Source organism: Vicugna pacos, chromosome 23 (genome assembly GCF_048564905.1).
Source record: "Vicugna pacos chromosome 23, VicPac4, whole genome shotgun sequence".
NCBI lineage: Eukaryota > Metazoa > Chordata > Mammalia > Artiodactyla > Camelidae > Vicugna > Vicugna pacos.
Genome location: NC_133009.1, coordinates 35,110,137 through 35,130,112, shown reverse-complemented (window position 1 = coordinate 35,130,112; position 19,976 = coordinate 35,110,137). Strand labels below are relative to the sequence as shown.

The 19,976-nt window shown below is 43.7% G+C and overlaps 1 protein-coding gene across 7 annotated transcripts in view; it reads right to left on the bottom strand.

The window, feature by feature from the left end:
* Positions 1–19,976, bottom strand: part of CRB1 (crumbs cell polarity complex component 1) — a 131,765-nt gene that overhangs the window by 14,198 nt on the left and 97,591 nt on the right. For 4 of the 7 annotated variants that reach the window (XM_072948757.1, XM_072948759.1, XM_072948758.1 and 1 more), the window contains 3 exons: positions 16,962–17,868; positions 14,013–14,141; positions 10,570–10,696 (listed from right to left, as the gene is read on the bottom strand). In XM_072948757.1, the coding sequence (XP_072804858.1) occupies positions 10,570–10,696; positions 14,013–14,141; positions 16,962–17,868 (1,163 nt within the window). Of the gene's footprint in view, positions 1–735; positions 1,217–7,214; positions 8,218–10,569; positions 10,697–10,737; positions 13,922–14,012; positions 14,142–16,961; positions 17,869–19,976 lie in introns of those variants that run through there. The other 3 variants (XM_072948762.1, XM_072948760.1, XM_072948763.1) reach the window with 3 other exon arrangements.

The following is a 19,976-nucleotide window of genomic DNA, read 5'->3' as shown; positions in this document are numbered from 1 at the left end:
GGTTTTTTTCGGGGAGGGAGGTAACTAGGTTTATTTATTTGTTTGTTTATTTATTTTTTTAATGGAGGTACTGGGGAGGTACTGGGGACTGAACCCAGGACCTCGTGCATGCTAAGCACACACTCTACCACTGAGTTCTACCCTCCCACTATGGCTTTGCCCTTGTTTTTTTCCTCTCTTGTTTTTATATCTTCCCAACTCTCATCTTTACATCCCAGGATGCCTCTTCACAAAGGTGCACTTCCCCGCCTCCACATCCCCCACCAAGAGAGCAATGGCCTGTCCTCCCCAACCGTGGCGGGAAAGCTGCCAAACACCGTCATTTCTGTTTCAAGGCAGAAGACAGATTATCTGCAATTACACAGAACCTGTACCTCTTCAGCTTACCTCACGAGGTAAGTGGGAAGCTCGAGGTCATCACTTAGGGCTCTGCAAATAAAACATTCTATCCAGAGGCTTATATTGGTTTCTGTAATTCAAGAACATTTATATTGGTAATTAGGTGGCAGTGGAGTTATACCAGCTCAAACACACATGACCTTCAACCTGGAGAAGCTGCAAATGAGGGTAATTTACATGTTGCCGGCTGTGACTCTCTTTGGCACTCACAGGACTTAACGGTAAAAATAACCGGGTCCTGGGTTCCATCGGGCCACAGAGCGGCTGTACGACCTCTTTCCATTTAGTTTTCATGTTCTCCCTGGAAATGTTCTCCACAAAGTCCCACAGTTCCCTGGATATAGTTTGTCTCATGAAAAACTCGCATTTTTGTAAACTATACATAGTGGTACCTATTTTAAACACCCACTTGACAGTTAGGAAATGCTAACATTTCTGAAGTTTAGGGGTAGGGTAGTCTGCTTAAAACAATCTCCAAGTGTTACATTTTACAAATTAGGAAACAGAAAACCAAGACTGTATTTTGGAGAAAAAAAAGATCAGCGAGGACTCTGAGTAAGTCACTTAACATGCCTGGGCCTCAGCTTTGGCATCTGTAAATGGCAATAACATTCTTACTGAAGGTTAAGGGAAGCGCCGTGGGTCGGACACCTTGGTCATCAGGACAGCTCGACGTCAGAGAAGACCCAGCTCTCAGGAGAAGAGAAACCACCAGAACCCGGTCACCTGCTGCCTGGGCCAGGGGGCTTCCCGTGTCCTGGTGACTCTCCTTGGGCAGTTGATGGTCCACTTTCAGAAGCGTCTGGCTTCCTTAGCTCTGAAAATAGATGGCACTGACCACAGAAATGCTCAAACCATCTCCTGCGGGGCATAAGGTATATTTTATAATGATTCGCACAATTGGGACATTTTAAAAAGCGAGTAAAATGTGTTTCTTAATTTCATGTATTGATGTTGAACAGTGACAACATTAGTCTGTCACCTCAAAGAATCTTTTCCAGCGGTGCTGGTGCAGGGAATCTGCTCAAGGCAGGCTTAATCTGATTATGCTTGAACCTCCTCAGACCAAAGCTTGTCTTTGGTCCTTTGAGAAAAAAGGGGGAGAGCATCACAGGCCTGAAAATCCTCAGTTAATGAAGAAGCATGTTAGAAAGATTCAAATGAAGGTAAAAAATAAAAAAGAGAGATGCTTAAAGCAAAACTTAGTAACAAAACTATGCCTAGAGAAAACTTTTAATTAGCAGGAATCAAAAACTGGGTTAAAGAATGTGTGCCTTTAATAAAACCAGCCCTCCACTCCACCAGGTCCATTTAGCACAACTTCCTGTCTGAACAGCATTCTGGAAGAAAGAAAAAGAAAGAAAGAAAGAAAGGAAGAAAGGAAAAAAGAAAGAAAGAAAGAGAGAAAGAGAGAGAGAAAGAGAGAGAGAGAAAGAGAGAGAGAGAAAGAGAGAAAGAAAGAGAAGAAGGAAGAAAGAGAGGAAGGAAGGAGGGAAGGAAGGAAGGAAAAAAGAAACCAAGGAACAGTTGGTATTGGTCTGGGTTCCAATCAGAAGGAATATCATTGAAGTGTTTTCTTTAATCAAATAAAACCATCACTAAAGAAAAACGCTGTTTTGGGTGCAAGGGAACCCTTCTGCCAAGGTGACAGCTGACATCTGATCACAAGCTACTGGAAATAATTTAGAGGAAAACACGGCACACACCTAAGTCGCATTATCACGAAATGACTCTTCCTTCTCCGGCTGGATGACAGCAGAAGCTTGGACAGTTTAATCCACACTCGAGCCCAACCCTGAATTCATCTCATTTTATACCCATCACGTCCTGGCAGCCTCTGCCTGTCCCAGTCACCTCGTCCAAGCTTTGTCCCCGCATCTTGGCTTGTGACCTTTCTTCTCTCTTGAACGCTCTCCCGTTTTCTGTCCTCCTAAGAATCGTCCTTGTGCTTTATGGCCTCATCGAATTCCCATAACCTCCGTGAAAACTTCCCCTCTGGGAACCGCAACTTGTGACCAAACTTTCTTAAAGGCACTAGAAGCCCGTCAAGAAGAAAATCTGCATAGGAGCCGACACATTTCATTTTTGAAAATCAGAAGAAACTAAATTCACGTTATGTTAAACTAGACAACAACATGGTGTTTAAGTGCATACTAGCAGCTTTCAGTTTGATCCGAACTCTTATTTTAATAGATAGGAGCCAATGCCCAAAGTTCTCCTTGAGTAAAAAACAAGGGAATAACTCAAGAACATGGTACCTAACAGGATGCAATCACCTTCATCATTCACTTTGAGTCATTTGCTTAGTTAATTGGGGTGTAACAGGGAAACCTGATTCCTGAAATGGATCTGTGATAGACTTCAGTTACATTCTGAAGAAGACGGAGGTGCATTCTCCAGGCGGTCAATAACTAGGAAACATCTCAGCTTGCCTAGAGCGACGCCATGCTGGGCTGTTGTCCCAGCGTAATTATCGATAGTGCTTCCTCTCGCTCTCAGAGTAGCCCACTGGAACAATAAACAGCATCGTCAGCCTCGTCTTTGCCAACATATGTCATTAAAGACCCATTTCAAGGATCTCCACAATTTACCAATTGGAGAACTGTGTGGGTGGAGCTATACATGGAAATCAGCCAGTTCCCCTGATCTAAGCTTCCTGGGAGCAGAAACACACCTGTGTGATTATTTCAGTTTCTCACCATGCTTGGCACAGACAGACTTGCTTATAACAGACCCTCCATAATGGTGGATGAATGGATACATAAACTATTTTAAAAATCAGTTTCTACAAAGACCAGTATTGTAGCAAGGCAATGATCACTTCAGGGAGACTGTTGTAAATGATGAGAATAATTTGACAGGTAACTGAAAAGCTGCTTGATTGGACTGGCTAGTCAGCTCCGTGCCAAACTTCCACCTGTTTACTTCTCACAGTTGTCTGGGGCTTAACACCAGCCAATTAAGTCACTTACACCTGCGATCCAGGAGCCCCACTCTCTATGATCGGCTTCTGTTTTACTTTGGACACATGAAGAAATATGTTCTGCAGGTGAAACTCTATGTTACATGATTTCTGTGCAGCTGGTGGCAGTGACCTCACATTAAGAAATGAAGAGCATTAATTATACTTGGTGAAGCAGAAATCTTAATGATGTGTGAAAAGATGAAAGGAAAACAGATTAGTGAACTGAATCAGACCTGCTTTCAGTGATTGAAAGACATCAAAACAACATTTAAGAACCTTTTCCTATGTTCGTGCTATATTTACTCCTTTCTGAATGCTAATTACTGGAAACTCAATGATAAGTGACAGAGCTTTTTAAGATTGTGATTTGAAGAGGATGTCATTTTGGGTGCCTGTTTCCTGAGAGCACAGAGACTGCCATTCTGAGGGAGATGCTTGTGCCACTGGCCAGTGCTCTGTTCCCAACAGGGGCCCGAGGATGTGGGCCATTCCATCATCCTTCATGTCATCCTTGGGGTGCCATCCTTGACCCATGATGTCATCCTTGACCTCAGCCTCAAGGATCAAGGACAACCCTAACCTACTCAGAAACCACGTGTGACTCTGTCATTCACAAATGACTCCAACTCCCTGCTGAGTTTAGTGTTCTTTTCTGCTTTACTCTTAATTGAATTAATCTCTTTAAGGAGAATTTCCTATCACTTGCTAGACTTACTATGTCTTAGTGAATGGGTCCCCTCCTGAAATTCTGGGACTTCTGGAACAGCCTCCCTCAATCAGGCTATCTATTCATTTACATGTAAGTTCAGACTCTTCACTGAGCCAGCATAAAGAGTATTCCTTACTCCTCAAATCCCCCATCATCTATTATATAGTTACCTTCCTCTGTAGCATCTCCGCACGTGCCACTCCCTTCTAGAGAGGTTGCAGACAGCTATAGGCACCAAAGTTTTAGGGTTGAATTAGAAAGAAGTTCCTGTTTGTTTTTTCAAACCATTCTTGATGATGATTAATGTATTTTGTTTTTGTTTTTGTTTTGCCAGTTTGGACCACAATAACAAAGGGACTCCTGCTAATTACTCCAACATCCCTCTCCTAATTGGTAGATCTCAAACTGTTCTTTAGCATGAGATTTGGAAATAGAAGACTTGGTGGAACCCTAGCTCTGATGCTTCTTGGACATTTGCCCTCGAGCAATCCAGGTGACCTCTTTAAATCTCTATTTATCTCTAAATAAAGATAATAATGCCTCTCAGAGAGATTACAAAGGGAAAATAACTGGAGGTATTAACATGAGAGCCTCTCTTAAAAACAGTGCTAGTGTATCTGTGCTTATCACTTATTCTCAATTTCCATGGGGTCATGTATTCATTTTCCTTCTCTACCTTTTCACAGCAAGTATTTTGGTGGTAGAAAACGTGGTAACTTTTAACCTCCCAACAAAGGAAAGTCCAGGACCAGATGGCTTCACTGGTAAATTCTATCAAACATTTAAAAAAGAATTAACTCCATTTCTTCTAAAACTTTTCCAAAAAATTGGAGAGGAGGGAACACATCCAAAATCATTTCATAAGCTCAACATTGCCCTAATAGCAAAGTCAGACAAAGACACCACAAGAAAAGAAAACTGCAAGCCAATATCCTTGATACACACAGATGCAAAACCCTCAACAAAACACCAGTGAACCAACACCAACAGCACATTAAAGGGGTTGTACACCACGGCCAAGTTAGATCTATCCCACAAATGCAAGGATGGTTTAACATACAGAACTTAATCAATGTAATACACCATGTTAACAGAACTAAAGAAAAAAAAATCACATGATCATCTCAATTGATGCAGAAAAAGCATTTGACAAAACTCAATATTGTTTAATGATAAAAAAAAACCACTCAAAAAACTAAGAATAGAAGAAAATTACCTCAACATAATAAAGACCATAAATTAAAAGCCCACGGGTAGCATCATACTCAGTGGTTAAAAACTGAAAGATTTTCGTCTAAAGTCTAGTAAAAGACAAGAATTCCCACTCTTACCACTTCTATTCAGCATTGTAATGGGAGTCCTAGCCAGAGCAATTATGCAAGAAAAAGATTTAAAATTCATCCAAATTGGAAAGAAGTAAAATTTGTCTGTTTGTAGATGACACATGTAGAAAACTGTAAAAACTGCCCCCCCACAAATTTGTAAAACTAAGAAACAAATTCAGCAAAGTTGGAGGATATAAAATCAACACACAAAAATCAGTTGACTTTGTATACACTAACAGTGAACAACTGGAAAAGAAAATTATGAAAACAATCCTTTGTGTGATAGCATCAAAAAGAATAACACACATAGGAAACATCTGAAGGCATTTTCACACTTTCCTTAGGTCTTCTCTTTCTTGAGAAAACATCCACTATCCTTAAACTGTTTCTAAAATGCCCTTCTCTGGGCCTGGAAGTCATCCATGTTTTCCTTTGAATGTGGTGCCCAGAAGTAAAAACTGCTCTTCTCAAGTACCCGGTCAGTACAGAAGTCAAAAGAAAAACAACGTCCCTTCTTCTGGGACCAAATGCTTATGTTACTGCAGTCTAAGGGTACCTACTTAAAGTGAGAGTTTCTGCTTCTAGTAATGACAATGTAGCTTCTACAGATGAACCTTTCAGGATTTCTCATAAGTTGTAAAAGCAGTATTAAAATTTGGATGGAGCCACTTTAATAGCCAAAGCAATATTAAAAATGAAGAACAAAGCTGGAGGCATGACACTTCTTGATTTCAAACTATCTGACAAAGCTATAGTAATCCAAACAGTATAGTATTGCCATAAAAACAGGCACATAGATCAATGGAACAAAAAAGAGAGCTCAGGAAAAAAAACTTGCACATATATGGTCAATTAATTTATGACAATGGAAGCAAAAATATACCATCGAGAAAGGATAATCTCTTCAATAAATGGTGGTGGGAAAACTGGACAGCTCCATGCCAGAGAATGAAACTGGACCCCTATCTTACACCAAATTGGATTAAATCAACTCAAATTGGATTAAAGACTTGAATATATAACCTGAAGCTGTAAAACTGTAAACCTTCTAGAAAAAAACATAGGGGTTAAGCTCCATGACATCGGTCTTGGCACTGATTTTTTGGATTTGAAACCAAGCAAAGGCAGCAAAAGCAAAAGTAAGCAAGTGGGACTATTTCAAACTCAAAGCTTCTGAACAGCAAAGGAAATCATCAACAAATTGAAAAGGCAGCCTACAGAAGAGGAGAATGTATTTGTAAATCATATATCTGATAAGGGACTAATATCCAAAATATATAAAGAACTCATACAGCTCACTAGAAAAAAACCCAAACAATCCAATTAAGAAATGGGCAGAGGATCTGAATAGACATTTTTCCCAAGAAGACGCACAAATGGTTAAAAGACACATGAAAAGATGCTCAGCATCACTAATCATCCAGGAGATTAAAGTCAAAAATCAGAAATTAGACGAGAAACAATGAGAAATTACCTCACACCTGTCAGAATGGCCATCATCAAAAACTCAACAAATAGCAAGCATGGGTGAGAATTTGGACAAAAAGGAGCTGAAACACCCCCGACACACCCTGACCTGTTCACCTTTGCGTCTCAGCTGAGGCTTTGGGGCTTTCTTTGACCTTCTACCTTTAAGACTGGGCAAAATGCCCTCCTGTCCGCCCTGGACAGCTGGCACCTGGCTCCATCCTAACGCTGACCCAGGAACTCGCCATCTCTGCATCCTCCACGAGACCCACAACTTGTGGGCAAGTGCTGCCTCTGATCTCCGGCTCTATTCTCAGTGTCTTGTCCAGGGCATGACACACGGTAGGTATTCACTGGGTATTTGTTTAATAAATCAAAAAAGTACAGTAGAGAAATGAAATAATCCACGTGCATAATAATTTCGTTAGTTTCTTCGCTGGATTTCTTCCTCAGTCACTGGACTCAAATTTGATGTATCACCGTTTCCAGAAAAGTGCAAGCCTGGTGATCTCACTTCTCTGTTGGAACCTCGCCGAAGACCCTCCGCTGCTCTCGCGAGAAAAGCCCGGGTGTGGGCGTGGCTTACGAGGACTCGCTCCGCTTCCTCCGCAGCCTCGGGCTCATTCTGCCCCACCCCCTCCGGTCCGCCTACCCCGCCGCCGCGTCTGCGGCCGCTCCTGCCGAACGCCCCGACACTCCCGCGCGTTTCCAGGGGAGGCTCCACTTAAATTCTGCCTCACTCAAGCTGAATAACTGCCATTTTAAAACTCAGATATGGCAAAAAAAAAGGGGGGGAGGGGTCTTTAAACACAATTTGGTCAAGAATTTGGAAGACACTGATTGCCTTATATCGAAAAAACACGTGTACTTAAAGCAGGCTTATCACAGCCCCTGGCACGGAGAAGGCTCTCAACAGCGTCCGTTGAATCTGCCTTTTCACGCTGTCAAAACACGAATCTCTACAAACCTGCCTGTTTCCTCTACTTCCCGGTTATCCCAAAAGGAGGATGATAAAAAACCACTCCCCGGGTCCACACACAAAGGAGGAGGAGGCATGGCCAGAAATGGACATCGCCTTGTTCAGTTCAAACGTTCAACCTTAAAAATGAGCAAAATTTAAAACAAAATTTAATTCAACTAAGACAGGTCTTGTTTCAGAAGCTGGGTCCAGAGGAGTCAGGTGAGATGGCCCCTCCCCCGAGCAGGTGAAGCTGGCTGGTGCTGGCGGGGACGGCGGAAATCGGTAGTGAGAAACAGTTAAGGGTGTAATCAATTCTAGAATTCCAACTGGAGGAGTGCTCGCCACAGAACTTTGACCTTGGACGGCCACCTGTTTACCTGCAATTACACATCTGGGGAAAGAGACCACGATTCAGGACCGCCAGCACAGGTGCTCCTGTGTCATTATGCGGTGTGTGTGCGCGCGTGCGTGTGTGTGTGAGTGCGTGTGCATGTGAGTGCGTGTGCCTGGCTTGTGGGCATCTTACCTTGCAAGACACAGTCAAGGCGAATGAAGACAGTCATCAGAGGATGAGAAGCAGAGAGACAGAAGCAAAGGTTTTATTTTTCTGTGCTCATGGACAAAAGCCACACAATGTAGTTGAAAATACAGAAGACAGAGAAAAGGGACAGTGTGTTTAAGTTGGATATCTCACAACAAGACGTCTGGAAAACAGAAAAGCCATCGACAGTGACAGTGACCACAGAGGCATCAGAATGCATACAGAGGAGGAGACTGTGAGTGACTCTTAAATGTATTTGGAAGGGAACACATTACATTTGGAACGGCCTGTAAGTTTATAATTACAGATACGTCCAAAAGGGGGCAAATGTGAAAACTGTACTTGTGGTCTTTGGCTGCCATCAGCTTTATGCTTACGTCAGATAATTTGGGAATGCAGACTTTGGTGGGGAGGTCTTTCCCGAGTCTCTTGTCACAGAACCTAACTTTGGGGCAGGTCCCCTGAGGGGGCAGTGGGGCCTGGGCTGTGTCTGGTGTGAGGGCAGTGCGTGAGTGTAAAATAAAGATTGCAACATTAGATTCTCCTGGTTTGAAATGATTGCCAGTCCTCCCAGGATATAAACTTGCCGCATAAAATCTTCTATGACCATGGAAAAATAAAACTGAATTTATTTCCTTTGCTTTTATGATACATTGTTTTGTTCTTTGGATTTGCAAGGTGTATTTAAATTTACCTTGACCGTTTCCACAGAAAAACAAATTTCTTTAAACAATTAGAACTAAATGAATCTTTCATATCACCCAATGGATAAATTTACCCTCCTATCATCAAACCAGGGCAGCTCCTAAAGACATAAACACGTTTACAAAATGGTATTTGGCAAGCCTCTGTTGTTATAATTGCTTTCTAAGCTAATTCGTAGGCTCTAATTCTTTTTTCCCTGAAAAGATCACACATAACGCCTGCTTTGGAAGGTAAACCCACACAAAGAGATTTAGCGTAAGCGATAACATGCCAGTAGAAGCAATAAAAATATTAGCAAATAAAGTTATTTTCTGATCACTATGTTATACACTCTACTAAAGCTAAGTAAGAATGTATTAATCTTTGTGCATCTTATTAATTAATTTACTTTGTAGATCCATCATTTCAGGTTATTTATTTTAAAAGATCATAACGTCAAATATATTTTGATTGTAATAGGTACCGTGCTTTTTTTCTGAAAGATAGCCGAAGAGGATAAATGTACTTGCAAATTTTAGAAAAATATGCCACCAAGAAATTCAAGTTTTACAACTTATATTTTAGTGTATACACATACGTTAGTACTTATTTTTTATTAAATATGCTTTGAAAAGCAACTAAGATTAGTGCATTTGATAGGAATGTCAGAAGGCTCCTAAATTTATAAGCAATTAACAAGAAGTCATTCTAGTTGTGTAAGAAGTATTGCAAGGAAAAGGAACGGACAAAGGTTTTATCTGCCATTTTTTGGTGGGGGGAGAGAAGGTTTTAAGGAATTGTAAATTATACTGGTGAGGTATAACTTGAGTATTGATACCAATTACATCAGAACATTTTCCTCCTCCACTCTGAGGGACTTCCTATAATCTCCCATGTTTTCTTTATATATACATATATTTTTTGATTTACCAGAGGACTGGCAAACACTTCATTTGAATAGCTTTGTAGAAAAGCATAGTTGGATATAAAAAGTTGAACCAGTAAGTTTCAGATTGTCACGTCGTGAATAATAGTTGAGAACAAAAGAGCATAAATAATGCAGGGTCAGGATGAGTTCGGGCCACTTACCCTCTGCAAGTGCACCCGAGGATGGAGGGGGAGCGGTTTCTGACCTCAGGGTCATTCAGATTCGGAAGCGCGAAGAATGACGGCCCATTTGTGCACATGCACGACCCGGAGCTGCTTCTGCTCGTATGCAGACCAGCCTGTTTTTTACAGTTAAAGCCAGTCATAGGTAAATACCTGATATACTCACAGAGTGCTTTCGAGATGCTTAAAACAGCCCTTGATTTTAATTTTCAAGATGCCTTTGATTTCAAGGCATTTCTCAAAATTCAATGGCTTTCAAGTTGGGGGGCGTTCAAAGGAACGTCAGTAGTCGTCCTGCTCCCCCCACTCAACCACGGGCTCGTCATTCATGCGCAGAATGAGGTAAGAGAGAAGCTGGAAGAGGTTTTGCCAGAGCAGGAGGGACACGTAGAAGGAGAGGCTGCTTACGTCCATCTCACAGCGCGGGCCGGTGAAGGCCACGTCGCACACGCACTGGAACCTGTCCAGCAGGTCGTGACACAGGCCCCCGTGGAGGCAGGGATTGGAGGCACACTCGTCAACGTCCTCTTCACACCTTGAAAATAAACAGAGACAGCAGAAGCCCGGGCGCCACATCAACAAACTGGCCGCGACAGGAACGGGGAAAGGCAACACCTGCCGTGCGTCCCTAGAGCACCCCCTTGTCTCGGTCTATTCTCATAACGTGGGCGCGTGCCTCTCAGTTCCTTTAACCAGCTTTGGTTTTAACGGAAATAATTTGTACACCTGCCTCCCACAGACACACACACACCTACGCATGCACAATTCATCAGAATGAGAACACAGGGGCAAGTATTTAGACACCAAGAGAAAACGGGGCCACGCTGAGGTCAGTTTCTCCCTCAAGAGTGTCAGTGTCTTTGTCACCTTACAAATGCTCAGTTTATTGGGGTGCACGGAAACCACGAGGGTGAGCTGTGTTTTTCAACTGAGTGTCCGCAGAGCAGACCTCCGCTCCAGCTGTGAGGGTTCTGAGGCACCAGTGCCTCCCAAACAGGAAAAATACATTTGGTTTATTCGGGGAGATTTTGGATTAACTTCCGTGGGAATCCCACGTTTAAACAAAAACGTGGAAGTAAATAACGAGATTTCACTTGCTAATCAGCTGGCTTCCTAGCTAAGGGTAATTTTTCATATTTGGGTAGGATGACTTCCAAAAGCCAAAATTGCCAAAACAAGTGATAGCAATTCCAAGGTGAACTGCTATTTTCCTCTTCCCTGGGATACTGTCATGTTTTCACCGAATTTTGCATCAACTACTTGTCCTTTGGTACCTTCACTGACCGGCTCCCCATCACTCCCTCAGAGGGTGTTCATTTACACCTGCCGAGTGTGGGGCACCCTGCGAGGCCTTGGGAGAGAGCGGGAACCAGGACATCTCTCTTACTTTGACGAATTTGTAGAAAATCTTGGCTTCAAGAATCTCTACAGAGCCACAAGGTTGAAGTCTAATGTGAACGCTTTTTCATTCCCCACTTCCTAAAAGGTAAATGCGCCCGCCTGGGTGGTCCACGAATCCCTGGGCTCACACTGAGAGAGGATGAGGGGGTGGGTGGGGCAGGGCCCACCCGAGCCAAAAGGAAGAAAAGATTTCTTCCCAGAAAAACAGCTTCTTATCCCGCTGGATACCAAGCATAGCTGAGACATTTTGTTTTCCTTTTTTTGGCTCAGGCTTCTGGGCTGGAAGGAGGCTCTGATTAGATCTGAGCAGTACTTGACAATTCGAGGGAACCTGCCAAGTACTCCCTGTCCCGGGTGGGCCAGCGTGTTCACACCATCCATCACGTGCAACCTGCAGGGCGACAGGCTGGACTTGGAGGGCTACCCCGACGGAAGAGAAGGCACTTTGTCAGAGAACAGCTTTTCAGCGTCTTTGGACTTCATGGAACGCACATCCCCCTCGGCCTTGGGAGACTGCCCAGTATTTCTCAGTTTTCCTCTAGCTGTTCTTTCTCTGTTTCTTATCTATTTCTCTTTCAAACTAAACTGCACAATATACACACATATCGTTATGAACATTACTGGAGCTTTCAGTAGAGGTTATTTAATAGGTAGAAAATCAGGTCAAAATACATCCGTCAGCATCCAGGGGATTGACTAATGATGGAGAAGGACTTCGAAAGCATAAAATCCCTTGAACACATGTTCACTACTTTAACAATCCTTTTTTCAGCAGCGTTTATCCAAATGAAGTCTCCTGGGAGAGGAAGGAACACAGTGAGCTTCCTCTTCTTACCCCATTTCAAATCGACAATTTGAATTTAAATGCCAGATATGTTTTTTTTTAAATAAACGTTGGAGGAAAGGGAAACGTTTGTTGTAAATAGGAACAATGTGTGAGCAGTGGAGAGAAGTCATCCAAAGCTTTGAATGAGTTCTGTGCATTGCGCCTTTAAATGTGACATTAAGCATTAAACTGTGCCATTGAGGCAGGAAGTAACCAGCACTTACACATATAGTTAGAGCATTGTCCAAATTTTAGGGCAAGAAAGTCTTTGCAATATTTCCGAGGCGTATGGAACTGGAGGCCAACGGAACAGTCTCTGGGTTAATAACGTGGTGCATGAAAAACCTGGGGAGCAAGGCTCCATCCCTCCGTGCACATCTCTGCAGGGACTGCCCGTGCCGCTTAGAGCCAACCACTGCAAGCAGACTGTGAAAGCAAGAGCTAGACTCGTCACTGAGTGTTGAGAGGGGGAAATGCAGTGTAAGGCTCCCTGTAGTTTTGTAAAAATGGCAGAAGAGCTGTATGTGTGAAGCCCAGGAAACCGGCTGAAATGAGGACATTCAAATTAATCCAAACTGTAACTGTCATGGTGCAAAAATATACCATTATTTTATTAACTACTCTCCTGGGAAAAATCAGTCTGAATCTCTTTGTCCAATGCATTGGATTTGATCTAATTTATTCAGTGGAGGATGTTTGATCACAGATCAACACGTCCTGCCCTGGATGGTACACTAAGTGGAGGAGAACTTTCTCTTTTCTTTCAAGTCACACACTTGCGCCGGCACGTCCACCAGGTGAGCGGAGGCTCCGAAGGCAGACAGCCTTGCTGCAGCCACGCCTGGACTGGCACCTGGCCTGCCACTGACCCTCTCTGCTTCTGGGTGCACACACGCGAGAGGGAAATGACAACAGTGAGAATATATAAGGTGCCTGGCACAGTGCTTGACAAGTGGTTAATTATTTATCTGCTTTTAAAGTATCTCTATCTTTAGCACCCTGGTCTGTCACCATTCTGGGGACACTGGTCCCTTGGGAAATCTGATCAAAGCTATGGAGGATGTAGCTTTTCACCCTTGACCTCACTTCAGCCAGTCAAATGCATGTCCAAACTTGCCCGCATTTCCAGCAGGTCACAGATTGTCTGAAGCCAGTGACCAACCCCACATCAACAATTCTGGCATCAGGTGGAGTTGAAGGGTTTCTCTGGGAAAGGTAAACTCACCTGGATCAGGTGCATACACTTTCAGGGGTCTAGGTAATTCTAAGGCACGATCTTTAAGGTATATTTTATTTTACTTCAAGAACAACCACATTTGAATCATGTATTAGAGTTAGTGGGACAGAAACACGAATCCAAAAGTACTCCTAAGACAGAAAAATATCACATTTCACATTTTTCAAAGACATATTCCTCTAGTTAAAGTCTTGGCTAATAAAGTGTTCCTGACTTTGACCTAAACTGTCATTTTTCTTCTTTTTTATTGTTTGACTCTGGCCAGACCGTTATTTCAGCAGATTTTCCTGTGGGAACTGAGATGAAAAATTAGAGAAATAAACTTTGTGTACTCTCGCAGTTCTTCAGACCAGAATTTTCCCCCAGAAAAGCTCTGAGGTGACTCACCATTGCCCAGCGAAGCCTGGCGCGCACACACACCGCGGTTCACCCTGGGCCTCCGTGCAGTTGCCCCCGCTGTAGCAGGTGAAGTTGGTCCTCTCGTTCCCACAGACGGCGGAGGGTAGCCGGGTGTGTCTAGGGAGATCGAAGCAACACCTTGCTCATCTCATCCCAGAAAAGCTCACGTGTCTAGCCCCTGCCTGACGCGGGAATAGGGACTCGGGCCGGCTGAGCCCCACACGCGAACCTGTGCTGTGAAAGGCAGGAATCGCCTTCTCGCGGCTCGGCGCCTGCGGGGGGCGCTGCCACGAGCCCCGCTAACCATCTTCCATCTCTACACGGTGTTCATCCGGACATAAGACCTACGCCCGGCGGTGGGCGGTACACTCAGGGCTGGATAGAAACTTGCTGGATTTGCTGCTGCTTTGCTGATAATCAACACGGGCCGTAGGAAAAGTGCATCTCTCTGCGGGCCAGGAAGGACAGGCCGGCACTCTGGCACCCGAGCACCCGTGGGATTTCTGTGGCCTTTCAGAGCTGAATCCAGTTTCCTCGCTGCCCGCATTTAGTAATTCATCGCTTAGCAGAACGCAAGCCAAATGCTGCCCGGGGGTTTAGCAGATGCACTCAGAGCTAACTACATGTGAATTCAGAGAGTGGCTCTCCTGTGTAATCACTAAGCTGTATATATTAAGGAATCCTTATAAAAGGTGGAACAACTTGTTAGAAGCTAAGCAGAACTTTATTGGTAGATAAAATCCAGCGGTGTAAGGGGACTGATTAAAAAGATTTTCAGGCATGGTGCAGGTCCTTGGACCCACTGGGCATGGTGTGGGTGGAGCTGGATACATAGTTAATATTCAGGAAACAGAAGATGAATTTAATTTTGTCCTGCCGTGTGTGCTAAGATGGAGAAACCAGACTACAAGATGTTTAAATGTGTCTCTTCCCGTAAGAGCTAATCAATTCGACTTGAAAAAGGAGTTTTCAGAGGAGCCCAAAGTGTCAACTGGTTTTGAAAGAGGGTAATTAGCAACTCAAATAGGGACGTTTCCTATACATCTACGTGTAGTCAACAATGTTTAAATCTCAATAGAAAGTACTTTTGAGAACTTTAATCTTGGAGAACTTGACTTTTAAGAATTAGGCAGAAAAAAATATGGGAGAACTGGTTACTGGGGCATCTGTGTTTATGTTACTTATCCAAAGTCGCCATGGCAGCGCTATTATTAATTTGGATCCTGAATGTCGTTTGCTTTCAAACAAGCAGTTTACCTGTTGGCAAATGAGTCAGTTAACTTGTGAGAGGTGACGTTTTATTGGAATGTCAGCACTCAGCACCTAGCCTGGTGTCACGCCTTCCTAGGCTCTGAGCAAGAATGAATTATTAGGGAGACAAAAGCATCTGCTCATGGGGATGCCTCCACATTCTGTCTGCTCGGAGATTCATCCAGTTACGGGACCGCCTCTGAATCAGCGCAGTGTCTGCAGGAGGCCGCCCACGCCAAGCGCTCTGGTCAAGGCCCCGGGACGCATTCCTTGTTAGAAACTACCCTCCCACGCCCCTATAACAACTCAGTTGTTCAGTGAATTTAAAATAACTCTAAGTTAGGAAGACAGCAATGGGTTCTACTTACGTGGAAATATTAAAGCCATGTGACTTAGCAGGAAAACCTCCATCCTTATTTCTGTTTACATAACATGAAATGGGGTGATTACCAGAACTAAAATACTGCTTTTATAGTTTTAGGGGAAAAAAATTCTGAAATGCTTTGAAATGGGCAAAAGAGATCACTGGGCTCTTTTTGAATGGAATGCTGTGTTTATATAAAGGACAGTCTAAATTATCGGATTTTCTAACGTGTATGCTTTAGATTTTCTTTTTTTTTTTTTAATCTTTTTTTGGGGGGAGGAGATAATTAGGTTTATTTATTTACTTTTTTATTTTTTTAATAAAATTGAACCCAGGACCTCTTGCAAGCTAGCAAAGCACATCCTCTATGGCTGACGTGCACCCTCCTCCCCCTTTTAAAAACAAGGTTTTTTTGGTGGGGGAAGAGATTAGGTTTATTTATTTATTTTTTTTTAATGGAGGTATTGGGGATTGAACTCAGGACCTCATGCTTGCTAAGCATGTGCTCTACCACTGAGCTATACACTCCCCCTCCTCAGATTTTCTTTACCAAGCTATTTTATAACTCTGTAAGTTATAGAAAATTATAGTAATACAAATGGATCTTGTTCAACGAAATGCAAATAAGCCTGTAATGATACAATCAGTTGTCACACTATAGAAAAGATGGCTTCAAGTACTAATTTTGTTGCCCTACAAGATACCAGTTATGCATTTATTGCTAAATTCATTTCCTCATCCCTATCTACAAATCTATTTCTATATGTGTATATAATCTATATATAATTAGATTGTCCTTCACAATTTTGATTTTTATATCTTATTGGTTCCCTCATTAACAAGAAATAAAACCATTTTTTATTTGTCTGAGCGTCGTGACTTTGCCTTTTTGAAATTATACTTTAAGACAGTCTTTTCAGAATTGTCTAAGTTAGGCTGCCTGAAATCATCAAGGGCATTGTTTTAGGGGTCAGGCTTCCCCCAGCAATTCTAAAATTCAGCTCTTGCATTTATGGAAAATGTGTCTGTTTCCTGAGGCCATAAGGCTGTCAGACTCTGGGGCTGTAGTTCCTGAGACATATTTGGATAGAGTCGACAGAGAAAACATTCTGCTTAAAGCCTGCTTAAAACCCTCCCTTTCTTCTTTGTAGAACATGCCAGCAGGTAAGGTCCTGTCCTCACAGGACCAAATCATGATAGATGTGACCAATGTCACTCCCGCCAGCCCAGCCTCTACGTGCACACCTGGGGAGAGAGCCAGCCAGTCTGAAGATGCAACAAATAGCTCCAAAGACCAGGCTGGATGTGGCCGCTACACTCACCTGCAAAATTTCCCCGTGAAATTTCCAGGACAGCGGCAGGAGTAGCCCTTGGCATGGCTGATGCAGGTGGCCCCGCTGGCACACTGGTGACTCTGGCAGTGGTCCACGCCCGCCTCGCAGTTCACACCGGTGTATCCAGGCTCACACCTGCAGTGATAGGCTGCTACCCTGTCCGAGCAGTTGCCGTGGATACAGGGGTCTGAAAGACATTCATCAATGTCGCGTTCACAGCGGGGCCCTGACCATCCCTCAGGACAGGCGCAGTGATGAGAGCTGTACGTGTCCTCACAGTGTCCTCCGTGCAAGCAGGGGTTGGACTTGCAGGCGTTTAACTGCAAACAGCCAGTGGCCACTGTATTTACCGAGACTTTGAGAAACTGCTCCTCCTGAGGCTTATTAAGGAAACCCCGGACGTTTTCGAAGTAAGAGAGGTGAACGCCACCAACCACTATTGTGCTTAGACAGCCCTGCAGGCCCTGCACGGGGCCGTCCGCTCGGCCCCCCACACAGATGTCCACGTCCTCCTTCAGGAAGCTGAGGCTCCCAGTGGCGACCACGCTGGTCACCGGAGGTGTTTGGTGGTCCATTTCCATTTGCCACCTGGAAGCCTGGGCCAGTGGGTCAGTCATGGAGAGAGTCACCTGGTGCCACACGCCATCATCCACAGACTGTGAGCTCGTCAGACTCAGCCTGTAAAAACTATTGCCGCTTTGCAACTGAAATAATAAGCGGGAATCGCGAATGCTAACGTTAAGGAATTCAGGCTCCTTCTCGGCGTGCAGGATCTCCGCATTTGCAACCCTTGTTCTGAAACCGAATGTGATGTTGGTGAGTTCTCTGGTAATATTCCCGTTGCTCCTGAATACTATTTCGCTGCTTTGCCCATTAAAAACAGCATTTGCAGTACCTGAAAAGAGAAAGCAGTACCAAACAGTACCTTGATTAGATCTGGAATGCTTGCTTAATCACCTCCATTGGGGTTAGCGAGCACCACGTGTTGCCTGACGCGGGCCAGGCACTGTATTGCTTGCTTTTGTATTATTTCATGTACAGAGTTCCTGAATACAGCTTTACTGTGGTTATAATAATCTCAGCTTTATAGAAGAGGAAACTGAGACTCACAGAAGTGAAGTCATTTTCTCCTGGTCACGTGCCTAATAGATAAAAAAGCCAGGATATCAAACCTGGATGGTCTCATACCAAAATCCAAGCCATGCATGTCTTCTCCATTGAAATCCTAACATTCTGATGGTATCCTATCGGTTTACATCGTCTCCCTTAAGATAAGTTGTACTTAACCAAATGTTATTGAGACCTTTGGAAAGGTCAGAGGTGAGCTTTCTCCTCTTTCTGTGGTGGCAGCCCAGTGGCAGAGAAGAGTCACCCACGCCTTTCTGACATGGGACACCCGCATCCTTGATGCGGACCCCAAGAACAGAGTCTACCAGTGGGATGGTCCCCAGACTGCCACTGTTCCTAGAAACCCTCCTCCTTTTCCCCTGTGAAAACGTTCAAAATGATTTAAACCCTTCTGCAGAACATAACTGGGACTAACAACTTCAGTGCTGCCCAAAGGTTAACAATAAAATTATTAACCAGCAAACTATTTTAAGCAAACCATTCAGAAGTAGAGCAACGGAAAAGGCCGCACTTGAAGTTTTGTGCCATTTCAGAGACCCGATCTCATCCTTTACACCAATTCATTGTGCTTTATACACGTGTGTAGCATATTGTTTCCTAAATATGAAATATAAGAGTGTATATATGCTTCTAAAAACCTTCCCCAAGTATACACATGGTGCATTACATTTCACATACCACTTTGACATATGATTTTAAACTGCAGAAACATAAAAGTAAATACATTCTTGTCCTCAGTCACTTTGGGACTCAGTCCAAATAGGACGTTGCTGATACTGGCCTGAGGTCAGTCAATCCTCTCACTCCAGTCCGCTAATTTAGTGCAATGCTTTCCAAGGTATCTTGTGCATTTTTCTGAAAAAATTGTATGCAGATAACGTACTTAAATTCTAGAGCAGTTAAGTAAAAATACTGAGTTAAATTGAAGGAAAAAATGATTCATTTAAGAAGCATTTACTGACAACTTCCTGTATGTTTGGCACCATTGTAAGCGCCAAGAGTAACGTGAGAAGCCAAATAGAAAACGTCCTCCCCTTTGGGAACTCATATTCAATTGAGGAAAAGGTGGCGACCAAGTGAACAAACACGCGTATAACAGACATCCAGGGATGGTAAGAGACACGAAGGAAAAGGAAGGCAGGCAAGAGGACATCTGGGTAGAAAACAGAATGAAGTGATGAAGGCTGCTGGTGAAGCTCTGGGTTGAGAGGATTCTGGGGTGCCTGGGAGCCTGACCGATGGGGCAGAATAAAGGACAGAGTAAGACATCGATGCATATTGAGGACGACTCTTAGAGGGTTTCTCCCACTATAAAGGGCACAGGAGCATGGGTGGTGGCTAGAGGGGGTGGGGTGGGGGTGGGGTGTCAAGGGAAAAAGCCTGTAACGAGAAATTGTCAGTCTGTTTACAGGCTGATGGAGAAACTGATGATGCTGGCAAGGGAGAGAAAAATTTTGGAAGCAAAATCTTTGAACAAGGAGAAGAAATTAAAAATGAGTGCAAACACCGATGGTTGCCTGCAGACTGAACTCTGCATTATTTGAAGTAGGAGAAAAGACAGAACACAAGTAAAAGTGTGGCTAGTACGCAGATAGGTCAAAATTGTGAAGACAGGGTTTAAATTGCTTACATGGGGGAATTTGCGCTCGGTAGTACTGGATCTGGGCAGGAAAGTCGTTCAGATTGAGGGAAATACTGCTGACAAGCATTAACTGAGGGCCTGATGCGTTTGGCTCTGTACACACGAGGTCATGTCGTCATCACACACACACACGGATGTATCTTCCATCCTTATGCTACAGAGGAAGCCTAAGACTACGGAGACGCTGCCTCCCAGGTGGCCCTTGGCCACGAGCTCACGCTGGCACCTTTATT